The 13,244-nt window shown below is 32.7% G+C and overlaps 1 protein-coding gene across 2 annotated transcripts; it reads right to left on the bottom strand.

The window, feature by feature from the left end:
* On the bottom strand, positions 1-12,684 carry LOC134228560 (vacuolar protein sorting-associated protein 51 homolog). Of its 2 annotated transcripts, none has more exons than XM_062710213.1 (20): positions 12,658-12,684; positions 10,429-10,718; positions 9,899-10,054; positions 9,490-9,563; positions 8,937-9,069; positions 8,463-8,551; positions 8,248-8,368; positions 7,507-7,610; positions 7,263-7,362; positions 6,013-6,113; positions 5,608-5,687; positions 5,116-5,267; positions 4,620-4,742; positions 4,118-4,222; positions 3,689-3,829; positions 3,346-3,581; positions 2,820-2,943; positions 1,061-1,173; positions 667-745; positions 1-187 (listed from the first exon to the last, which is right to left on the bottom strand). In XM_062710213.1, exons 1-20 carry the CDS (start codon positions 12,677-12,679, stop codon positions 158-160), a joined length of 2,373 nt encoding a protein of 790 aa, XP_062566197.1. In that variant the 5' UTR covers positions 12,680-12,684; the 3' UTR covers positions 1-157. The 2 variants fall into 2 exon arrangements, with proteins under 2 accessions (XP_062566197.1, XP_062566198.1); XM_062710214.1 differs by having other exon boundaries at positions 5,128-5,267.
* Positions 12,685-13,244: the final 560 nt, after the last annotated feature.

Below are 13,244 nucleotides of genomic sequence, written 5' to 3'. Positions count from 1 at the left end.
TTGTTTTAAACATATTTATTTCATGAAATATCAGCATATAATTCATGTACATAAACAATATGTATAATAACTTCAAATAAATACCCCTATATATATGGTAGGAAATAAATAGTTTATCTTTTCATTCAATATAGTACTGTCCTATCTTCCTCATTCATCATCCTCTCTCACAGATAAGCTCAATAACCTGTAATTACAAAGAAATGATGGCATATACATACAATGTATATACATCTTAATAATGTCATGAATGGTCTACAGTTGAACCTCATTATCTCAAACACCAAAGATATGGTAATTGGAAGTAAGTTGGTAATTGCAACTACAGTGAAACCTGTCTTATCTGACATGCACTCGGAGACAAATAGTCAGAAAAGACAGGGTATAGGATTGCAAAGTGTAAAAAAAACCATAAACATTAAGAAAATGGGAAATAAATTTTACGTCGGATTTTACAGTGTGACAGATCGCTCAGATGTTAGATATTTTTCACTGTTCTTTTTCCTTGTGATTTTACTCTTGATATCCTGAATCCTAAAAACTCAAAATTTTAATCATGGTCCAATCAAGTTTGGGATAAGGAGGTTTTATTGATATTTTTAAAAGAATCGTGTATCAAAGGATTATTTAATTGACTTCCGAATGTCAGTGTGATGTAACACTTACACTGGGCTCCATCATGGAGGGGTCCAGGCATCTGTGTACTGTACTACATACTATCTCCTCCAGCAAGACTTGGACCAAACTATAATGAAAATGAACAATATCTTAGCAAATGGAGTACATTTGTATTTCATTATTCTAAGCCAATACTGTATGTGTACATAACTTAAAATTTTAGCGCAATTACTAGAATTTGAGTGGTTGGCATAATCATGAATTTGCAATTCTTACATCTGCACCTTGTATTCTATTCATAAATGATTTATAAACAGTATTCATGAATTAGCACATTGTCCTCTGTGCCAAAGCAGCTAAAATATGAAGCCCACTTTTTCTATTCATATACCTTATGTTAAATTGACTTTTCTCTTATAAATTGATATAGGTAAAGTCTTACTTTTCATCTGACACAAATCTCCAGAGATAAAGTTGTAGATAATGTGTGTCAACTTGTATCTGTTGTAACCCATAGCGACCAAATGTTCTCAGCCTCACACATTCCAAGAATGTCTACAAAAAAGGAAAATCTTTTACAGGTTGAATAAATTGTCAATAATCAATGTTAATAATAAAATAGGTGGAAACATAAATTTTGCAAAATTTCTTTTTTTCCTTTGGAGAAAATTTACATGAAATGAACAATTTCTGAAAACTAAGATACAGTCAAACCTGTTTTAAGAGGCCACCTTTGGGAAGACTGAAAAGTGGCCACTTAAGACAGGTGGCCTCTTATTCCAGTTTGCCCTCGTAACAGTCAGTCGGTCAATAAATATACGACATTAAGCACTATAGTTTAATTAATTAATCAGATGTTTGAACAGGTCAACTTCACAAAAAAATTATGTGAATATATATATTAATTCATGCTCATTAAAAAAAAATAATTCCAATTTTTTAAGATTTGTGCATGTTTCTGTTCCAACATATCATTTAATCTTCATACATTCACCAGTGTGCTTTTGTTACATTATAGACATTAGAGATATATGTGCCTTAGTATGAACTTTTTTAATTAAAAAAAAATTACACAAACATACTAATTAAAAGACAGTTTAATGGTAAAAAAATAAAGCCTAGAAATTTATTTTAGTAAGAACATGCATGTCATTAAATTGCATCTAAAAATTTCACTTTTATATGTTCAAGTTTTGATCAGCAGTGTACCCCCCTCCCTTTCAATTAATCGGCAGTTAACTTACTTGCTGAAGTTTCTGAAGTCTGGTAAATTTTATTTCTAATAAATCTGTCAGAATTTCCATGTAAATGTAACATACACAGACAAACAAATAAGATTAACCAGATAACCAGAGAGGTGTATTTACGCAGTTGAAAATCATTCTACAACACAAGTGTCCTGTGCAGTAGAGCGTAACTAATCCCTATCGATCGTCTCTTGGAAGTGAAATTCATGAGATAATCATGCCATACGTAGCACTTTGTTTTTACAAGAGTAGCAATTAGGGCTTCTACATGTAATCAAAATCTAAAAGGTGTGAAAATATCGATAGCCTTATATTAGGTCACAGACTCTCACAGTTAACATTCAAGACAATGTTAATTAATATCGAAAAGTATACAATCTAGCTTGAAGATTGAATTTATTTAGGTATGGGAAAACTGAAATTGTTATTAACTTCTTTAAATTTTTCAATCAGCGATCTTGAAAAAAGGTTTAACAGGAGAAATATATTATTTTCATAAACACAAACATAGTTTAGCGTATCTAAATGTAATTTGTTTAATTGCTTTAATAGAATAAATTGACTACCAAGCATTTAATTGCCCAGGCGAATATGTGTTTTATAAACGTGGTAGAATCGCAAAAAGTGACAAAATGGCCGCTTATTACAGTGTCAATAAGGCTGTGGGTGATGATTTGAGTGGCCGCTGGCCGCGTTACACAGGTGGCCGTTTATTCCAGTTAAAATATATAGTAAAAGTCGTCAGGGGGAACTGAAAGTGGCCGCTGACCGCGAGTGGCCGTTGATTTCGGGTGGCCGCTAAGACAAGTTTGACTGTACATGTAATTTTAAAATCTGTTCCATGGTAAAAATATACAGCGTAGATTATTTAAAATGTTGAAATGTCGTAATAATTTAGCATGATTTCAATGTACAAGTCTTATTACCGGTAATTCCTTTATCTGTATACTGTACCTTTAAACTAATTTTGATGATTCCCGTTAAAACAGAGACTTTGGAGAAATCCACAGCACTAAATATTTCTATCTTCTCAGAAAACAATTTCTGAATGTTGCTCATCAAACTGTTGTCAGTGATGCTGAAAATACATTAAACTTGATATTGAACAGGTTCAAATTATAAAGCCAATAAATCTTAAGGCAGGGCTTCATATTTAAAATTTTGTTACTAAATACCGATACATTACTTTAAATCAACCACATACTATACATTAACAGTTCTTCATATCTACATTCAATATGCATATTTCTTTAAAACTCTATTGAATGCTCAGCATTTACAATACCATAACATAAACAAGAAGGCCAAAAAATTATTGTTTTTATGATTTTACAAATATTGGACAAGTGCAAAACCATTTTCCCTACATAAAACAGGAGAATAGCCACCACTGCATGAATATGGGCCTACTAAGATTTTTTTCAGAGAGAGAGAGATGATTCAATATTAACAACATCTCCTAACCACAGGTCAGTTTTACCTGGGAGCGATGTTCCACTGCCCCTTCCTCTGCGCCGCTGACATTGTGTAACTCTGAGGGTGAGTGCGGCGGCTGGAATCACTACTTCTCTCCTTCCGCGTCCCCTCCTCGTAGAGCTGTCCCACCTGTGTGTCTATTGCACTGATGTCCTCAATCACCCGCTTCATCACCGCTCTTACATTCCGCGGCTCAATGGTGTTCAGCCAGTCTCTAGTCTCAACACTTTTACGCAGCATCTAAAACAAATATTTCTGATTCAGAAAAGTTTTACAGAAATCCTTGTTTTGACTTCAGGTAAATGTGGCGATATGATTACAAGAAAAATTGTACTCCTATACCATACCTGTGAGATAGAGAGACCCTGTACTTTGACATAGTGATTGAGAAGTTTCTGGGCAGTCTCCTTGGAATGGGCTGTCAGGTCACTGATGGGGGTCACTTTTGTTCTCTCCTCCACCATAAATTGTTCCTCTGTTAGAGTTATCTAGGGGGAAATATCAAACATTTATTGTAGTGTTGGCAAGTAAAATGTAGCAAGGCTCTTACTTTTTTAACAGTATAGATTTAATACAGAAAAGATAAACTGTACAACAATATAATGTAGTGGACCCATAAAAGGTAAGATATGCTAGAATCTTGTACAAAATGAAGTAGCACAACTACCTGTAACACAAAGTGAATCTTTACATGATGAACATGCCTTTTTTTGTAAAGTAAGAGTGACATCTTGCCAGGTACAATCTGGAGATGAAGCCTTCAGTAAGAGTCTTACCAGGTAGGATATAGTGGAGCCCTCAAAATCTAGACACAGGCGGGACAGGATCAGTAGCAGGGTAGGGGGAATAGAACTCTTGTCTCCTCCGCCCTCACAGAACTCCTGAAAATAGAAACATCCTGGTTACAAACAGAAACAGCTTTTTTTCCTCTAAATGTAAAAACAATTGACTTCATCATAGGGGAGAGAATCAAATCTTTGCAAGGCCCCTCAAAAAAATTTAGAAGAGTACAATGCTTGCTTGCATTTACAAAACAATAGTCAGTTGATTCTTGTTCTAAACTCTACAACTAGAAATGTACATGTACATCAGCTTTAGCAAATGGCTGATTACAGGCACCATTGGAAACCCATGAATGATACTTTGTATTTCTTTATTGAAGAGCAGGCTAAACATGCTCATATACATTTTCACAAGTCACTCTTAAAGTTATACATGTATTGACATTTGCATTGTAAGCATTTTTCATTTTTCAAATGATTTTATTTCTCAGCTGACCTCACAGACTGTGTTGATGTGAGTTAAGAAGGCCACTACCAGCCCCTCCCTGACATCGTGAGTACAGAATGGTCCCCGGAAATACGGCTTAGTGGCAAAGGTGATGTCTGAAGCAGTGAATGCCTGAAATGTACAAGTTACATGTATATCAGAAACAATTCAGAAAAAGAGTCTAAAAGAACATCCATACAAAAACAGTGGTTAAACTGTATTTTCTAAGTCAGGTGGACAGTTAATATGTACATCACTCCATGTATGTAGGTCATTCAAGGTACAAAAAATATGCAACACTCTTATAACTTTTTAAATTCTAAAACACAGCAATTCAAAACAATCACGATATTTACCTTAAAAAAATTCTGTAAATTGAAATATACATGTAATTTTTATACACCAGTAAACTGGTAAAAACTCTTTTGAATGTAACAGACTTTATGTGCAGATAAACATAAAAGGTTACTGAATACTATAATTTTCTTGCATTCCACATTTTGACATATGCCCCTACCTGCAAATTTCCCAGGACTGACTTGATTTGTTCTAAGATGGAGGACTGCATATTACCAAGGAGGTCGTTCAGGTTAGCCCCGCCCTCCTTCCCAGCAGTCTTTGGGGCAGCTAAACTCTGTCTGACATCTGTCATACAATCTACAATAGATAGTAAGCACATTATCAGATAATGATTTTTCAAAATGTCTTTGGAAATAATTTCAGAGTTTCTTAAAAGCCGTATACAGGGAAATTTTTGCCCCTGTTTTATTTTCGCCCCTTTCGCCCTTGTCACAAGTGGGCGAATTTAAAACGGGGTGATTTCAAAGAACACAGTATAAATTCTTAAACAGAACTGGGACTGGGCAAATTTAAAACGGGGCAAATTTGTAAGCAAGTGTAAAATGGCGAAAATAACACTGGGTGAAAATAACCCTGTATACAGTATTTAAAAACAAAATCTAACTTTATTTTATTCAAAATCAGTTCTCCTTATTACCAGAAAAATGTTGTTTAAGAGCCTGTAGATAATGCCCCACACGGTCCCTGGCAGCTTTAGAGACAATGTCTGTACCAGCTCTGCAAATTATTTCAAACAGAAAATTTATTACCTGTGTATAAATTTAAAAAGAGACTTATTCTTTTGTTTTAAATGAAAAATTGTATGTCTCCCCAACTGAAAAGTTATTAATCTTAAAAGTGTGAACAGAGAAAGATATTTGTATATGCATTACACTTGCACATTTGAAGTTCGTCTGCAGGTCATTTTCGGATTATGTTTATTTTAAAGGAAGATTACATTCATATGCGTATTTTTCAATAACAATTGAAAGATTGTAAAGGAAAATCAGTTATTATTAAAAAGTTGCTCAATTTTAATGTTTCTCATATCTTCAACAAATACCTGGAGAAATCAGTGTCAGGTAGAAGCTTGTTCATGGCCTGTAATCGACGATGGAATCTGTCTAGTGCTCTGACAAGAATTGTGTTGTCCCCCGTCTCCCTCTATAAAGTTAATAAAGGCCAATACAGTAAAACTTGGTCATAACAAAGTCATTGGGACCTATGAAATTACTTCGCTATACATGTATCCGTATTTCATTAAATTCGTATAAGAAATCTGTTAAATTTATTTAGCTGGGGATCCAAGATAACTTCTCTATATCCATGAATTAGCAATACAGTTAATTCTCGATAAACTGCCACCTTTGGTAATTTAGAAAACATGGCGGTATAACGAATTTGGCGATGAATTGAATTTCCCATTTTTTAGGAAACAGGAAGAAGAGTTACCGTTCTTAGAAATACCATTTAGCGTTTCTATTATCATTACATGTACATGTATATAAAAACATATTTCTAAATTTGAAAATACTTTTTATGTACAATTTTGCTAAAACAAAATGTGCAGTTGTGAAATAAAGACAAGTACATATGTTTGCATGTAAATCTGCACGTCTGATATTGAAAAAAAAACATGCTGGGTTGATCGTGATATAGATCTATGGCCGATAGTAGGTAAAATGAATTCTTGATTAAATTCATTGTTTATGGCATCATTGTTAATGAAACGTTCACAATTTATACCGTATAATTATTTTTTTATCTAAAGCAGAGATCATCAAAATAATATCGTTATATCAGTGTACTTTGATAAAGACCACTTTCGCCACAGTGTCGAAGCCGTGACTAAATGATTTTTATTAAACGGAATACAAAGTTATTATAACAGTTCATGTTAAAATTATACTTTATTTAAATCTTATTTAATTATTTAATTGCATGTATCTTGCTGGGTTTGCATGCTTTACAACAGGGATAGTGTCAACCAATTAGCCGCGCTTCACTGACCACATGCACCTGTGGCGGTATATCGACACTTAAAAATGGACGTTTGTTGTGAAAACAGGGTGGCGGATGGCGATATGCGAATTTGGCGTTATAAAGAGAATTTTATATAGCAGGAAAAACGTTCTTGGGAAATCATGGCGGTATTGCGAAAATGGCAATGAATCGAATGGCGATAATTCGAGAATTGACTGTATCTATGTTCGTACTAAACGAGTTTTACTGTAGAAAAACAACAATTTCATATTTAAAATAACGAAATTCTTTTGGTCTCTGTGAATCTATTTCATCTGAAGAAGAAAATACCTCAAGTTGGATACGTCTTTGGACATAGGAAAAATATCTCTCCATTAAATCATTGACAAAATTCACCAACTTCTTTAGTGCTATGGCATCTAAATTCTCACTGTAAAATAAATTTTCAGACATTTTGTTTCAATATTTACCAAAAAATTTCAATATACAAATCAAGATAAAGAATTTGATGTTCTCTTACAAAAGTTACAGAAATAAATTTTTAAGTAAATGCAACATATATAATCCAACTCACTCTTCTTGAAGCCTGTTTAGAAACATGTCATTATATGAGGCAATCACAAGACAGATGTTACTCAGAAAGCCATTACATCCATTGTCCACAAATTCCAAAACATCCTGAAAAATATCATGTTAAAGATAAAAAGAGTTTATGTTCAGAATAAAATTCACCTCATCTACAGCATTCACTGAATTTTAATGACACCTTATTTTCTCCAGATAGACATTTAATCTTCATTAGTGAAACAATATTTTCAGACATTGTGCTCACTAGTCTATATACAATATACATGTATATTCCATGTAGCAATACTAATCTACACAGGAATTATATTTTCACAAGCACATTAAAGTTCTCGCGAAAAGAAAGTAATTTACAGCATGTACATGTATTTTCATCTGATTTTGTCGCAGGGATATTTGTACAGTGATTTTTACTCATAATTTCAGATAGATTAATTTGTATTTACTTTCAAAATACCAGTGATACACATGTAAAGTTTGTTTAAAGCATATGTCTTTAATTTTTTTTTTTTATCAAATATATGAAGATCTTACTTATTCCTATTAAATATCAAAATACATGCATTGCATGTATGTTATTAACATATGTACACATTATCTATACATGTATATGCATCCAAGTATTGGGGGGGGGGGGCATCACTATCCTCAACTACATGTACATATAGTTAATCAAATTAAAATCTTTAATCAAACATTTTAGGCGGCAGATGGTGAAGTTAAGATCTACCATGGGTGTGGCTAGGTAAGCCTCTGCAGGGGAATCCATCTCCTCCTTCATATCCTCCCCCATCTGTAGCCGAATCTGTCGGTCCAACAACGACAAATCAACTTCTATCTTCTGTCGAGCACTATCAACATAATCAAGACCCAACATTAAAGATGTTGTAAAGAAATAATGGCTTTCTTTTTGTTCTATCAAAAAGACAGATTGTTTGTACTCACTGTGATAGGAATTCCTCACACAAGCCTTCCGCTGGTTCATTTAACTGTAGTAAGAGGTCCACACACTCAGCCAGTTGTTTGGGTGTAGACTATACATGTAAACAAATCATTCAACTTTCTATTAATACAACACAGGCACTTGTTTCGGTAATAAATTTGTAACCCATAGTATAATAATAACATAATGTTATTATTATACTATGGATTAAAATTTATTACCAAAACAAGTGCTTGTGTAATACAAGTAGTTCTAAAATTTGTAACATTAATCAATACATTGTATTTGTTTCAGAACTCTAATTAGGGTTCAGTTTTGCTCATATTGAATTAATCTCATACATAGTCATGAATGAAGCTGTTGCTTCATAATAATTAGACTTGAAACATTACACTAGAATTTAACATTTGCTTTTTAACATAATATTATTTATGAATACATTATACAAATCAGTTAACAGTGTTTGTGTATGTTACCTCTTTATCCTTGAACTGCTGCCTGAGGATCTGACACAGGTGTTGGATGATCTGGTGACAGTCCTGGTTGATTCCCTGGAAACTGGCAATGTGCTGGTACCGCTGCAGGATTCTTTTGGCTTTACTGTAGTATCTGATGATGAAAATATACAGAACTTGTTAATGCAGTAATCATACAATGTATTCAGAATATAATTTTCTGGGAAAATATACAGGTACATGAATGTCTACATAAATTTCTTTGCGAGAATAATGTTATTAATCTACAGGCTTGTAAATGGGCCTATGTGTGGGGATTTGTGAAAATGTGCTTAACTCCACAAAGCAGTTTGGAATAAATAATGAAATTTACATTTGTAGCAGATAAATAGTAATTCATTTAACATTCAACAACCTTATTGCTAATACATTTATAACAAACTGAGCCCTTGGGGTTAATTATTTTTGTTTAAGAGTATGAAAAGCATATACATTTCATGCATTACAAAAAGAAAACAGACAATTTCAGTGACTATGATGCCGATGGTGAACTTTTGCAGAATGTGTTACGTACCTGACAGCTTGACTGTAAGCGTTCATTTCAATGCACTTGTTTAATCTCTTAGGAAGCTCAAACAGAAATTGAAGCTGAAAGACAAATACTGAATTGTAAATGTTTTGCATAACATTAGATAATCATAGCTTTAAATATTTTTTTTTTATAATGAATAAGTTGCAGAATTAAAATACAGTCTTGTACTTTTTATGTGAAATCACCTCGTGTCAAAAATCTATGTGCAGAACTAGAGTAATAAACTAATAATTGTTCTAAAACATATTCAATATTATCAATAATTCGGGGTAGCAATTTATTCCTTTAGATTTAAAAACTGATGGTAATTTTTCACACTGCTTATTATGGTAAATTTGCAAAATCTTGATCAATATTCATATTGGATATGACAACACACAGAAAAACCTACTCTCTTGAGAAGGGAGTGAACTCCTGATAGTTTAGTAATTTCCTGTCTTCTGTCCTGAAGAGTGTTACTAATGTTCCCACTGAATTCTGTAATTGTCGACATATTGGTTGCCAAATGGTCCATTTCATCCTCCATTTTCTTAAAATCATTTTTCATCTGTCAAGTTTGAAATGAGAAATGCATCTTACAATTTTCAACAGATTTAATATAAGAGATAAAATACAGTCAACCGAAACATCACTTGGCCTTTTCAGTCAGTTCAACTTGATGGAAAAGCCTGAGTGATGTTCTCTGACATTGAAAAAAACAGTCAATCCTTATTGTTTTGAACTTGATGGGATCAATGAAAGAACTGCTTCAAGATTTGACAGTTTTTTGAAATTTGAGACATTGGGAAAAAAATACAGAAAGAAAAAGTGGCTGGTACTGTACTATGAATATACATGTAGAATTTCACATAAAGATTTAGATATATAGACATTTGCAAGACCAAGGTTCAACTGTATTATAAATATAAAACCAGAAATTACTTTTCTGATTGTGTCTGTGGCACTGATGAATTTGTTGTAGTTTTCATACACCAGAGTTTGCATATCACTGTCCAGTGCTCTGATCTGAGTGACTGTTTTTGCCTCCTCATCCATTAACTCTGTCAGAGATTTCTCTTTTATTAGCTTGGAGAGATACATGTCTGGGTTGAAATGTGCTCCATTGATATCACAGGGATCTATAGTGGGGGATCCAGGAGTGCCTTCCTCCATCCCGTAGTACATTTTAAGCATTCCATGTCGCTTTTTTCGACTGCCATCATTATTTATATCTGAATTTAACAATGTAAGACATATACCTGGTATATCATAAATAAATTTAAAGTACAACATAGTTAATTTTCATGTACACATTTTCGTTTTAATTGAGAGCAAACAAATATATCAAATAAGTTCATGAATGAAATAAAATTTTAGGATATTATATTGTAAACCAACAATTATTCGCGTCATGTTTTATTCGCGATTCGTCAGTTTAAAATCAATCCGCGACAATTAATTTTCATGACTGAAGAAGCATTTCCTACAAAAACAAAGGAAAATAAATTGTGCGGGGCAATTAATATTTGCGACTTAAAGAAGATCGTGAAACTTGCGAATATTTCTTGCACGCGAATAAAAGTTGGTTTACAGCATATAGCAATTAAAAAACAAAAATAATTAAATAATACTTTTCTGAGTTTGTTTATACAAATCTTGCATCTCACGGCTCTTTTTAAAATTTTACTCAAGTTAAAATAATCTAACTGTGTCTTGGGACAAGCCCTCACCACAGTTAGAATACTCATATACTTGCAATGTAGCAAAAAATTGCAGAATTGCTCCGAAACGAATTTGAAGAATATTACACAAGGATTTGCACTGGAAATAATTTCAAAATTAAAAATAACAAACCTTTTTCAGGTTGCATATTTCTTTAACCTAAAATATAATCTAAATAAGGCGGAAATTCAACTAATTTTCTCAACGTTTTTTCTTGCTTCAAATTTACGTGTTATGTTTGCATTCGGACATCTCTGGATTGTTCTTAGTAAATGCACTGAGTTTGAGCAGGGACCTATATACTAGCGAAATAGGGACCTAATTATACTATCGAAATAGACATCTCTCGCGATATCTCGTAAGTCGTTGAATTTAGTAAGTCAGCTTTAACTAATTATATCACTTATACTATGAGATATTTCAGATCAAAACCTTTAATTATAATATCTACCAAAAATTTAAAATCATTCCAGATTTGTTTTTAGGACTGATTATACTCCTAATCTTAGTTGTTATTTCGTTTTATTCAAAATCACCACATGCCCCTGATCAGCCATATTTCTGAGGAATCGCTAATTCTGGTGTTTGTTTGCTTTATATTTAAATTATAATTTATGCTTTAAATAAATATTAAAAATCCATTCCAATACATAAAAGGAATAAATAACATTAATCAGAAAACAGGATTTTAACTGAGAATAAAAGTAGTTTGAAAAACTTGTAGTGTGGTGCTCGATGTTTTGGGTAAATAAACATGGCCATGAAGGAGTTGCCTATCCCATTAGTATATAGGTCTCTGGTTCGAGTTATCGCTCATGTTTATTTTGCTACATAGTGAATACACGGAACGAATTCTATCGTTAAACCGGGTATGTAGGACATACATGTATATCATTTTAACGATAGAACATTTTATCTATATTTACCCTGATTCTTTTAAACTGATGCTTATAATTCGTTCCATCAAAGTTTAATAATGCTAAAGCTTTATGGTGATGTCAATTAGTAAACTAGATCTGAAAGTGCTTTATGAAGCAGCTAAGAAGGAATGCAAAGAACAGACTTCTGAATTTAAATAATCAGCTAAAATATTCAAATTTTCCACCTTCTTAGGCATAAATCTGGTTTTGCATGATTTCATTATTTCATTTTTAAAAAGAGGAGGTAATCGATGTGCATTTGTTGCAAAAACACACATCATATCAGGGACATATATTTTATTAAGTATATAGGTCCCTGATCATATACCCTGAAATTATGACAGCCCTGTTTAAAATGACGTGTTTATATCAGGTTATGTTGAAATTGTTATGATAATCACAAAACTAAATAAAGGAGAAACTTTAGTAAATAAATTTATAAACAAAAATTGTTTTGGAAAATAAAAAAATAAACGTCATTTTAGGCTGCAGGTGTCAATAAATTATCAAATCAGAGTCAAATGACAACCTCCTTCATCTCCTTCGGCCATCTTGTTCGCTTATATCATAGAATTAAATACTTATATGAATAAATAGAATTAAGTTGACTATCTGTTATAAAAAATATACCCACAATAAAGTATTGAATTTATTACAATAAAGAGAGAGCTCAAGAGAGATATCATTACAATACTCCAAACTTCTTATATTTTTGTTAAGACTTTAAGCGGTCTTCCGGTTTCCTAAAAATATGTGTCCATATCATTTCAGTCCACGGCTTTTCGTTTCAATTCATGATTGAATAGTAACCTATGCTTTTCAAGTACTATATGGTCGTGTTTTATTTTGAGAGATGTTAAATGTTACCTATTTAGGCGATAATTTTGTTGTTGAATGTACATATAATTTTCTACAGATGTAAAGTTCTAATGTTTTTGCCCAAGTTAAACATTTTACTTTTTTTGCGCTCTTTTGAGTTTAGCTTCCTTTCACTTCTTTTGACACATTATGGGAGCCTCGTTGAAATGAATTTAGTTTTAATGGTAATGCAATACAAATTGTACCTCAAGATACCCCCTTTTAGCTTTATGTCGTAAAAGGCGACTTTAGCAACAG

The sequence above is a fragment of the Saccostrea cucullata genome, unplaced genomic scaffold (assembly GCF_032062105.1).
Source record: "Saccostrea cucullata isolate Sc308-1 unplaced genomic scaffold, CSIRO_AGI_Scuc_v1 ctg426, whole genome shotgun sequence".
Taxonomy (NCBI): Eukaryota; Metazoa; Mollusca; class Bivalvia; order Ostreida; family Ostreidae; genus Saccostrea; species Saccostrea cuccullata.
This window is presented reverse-complemented; position numbering and strand designations above follow the sequence as displayed.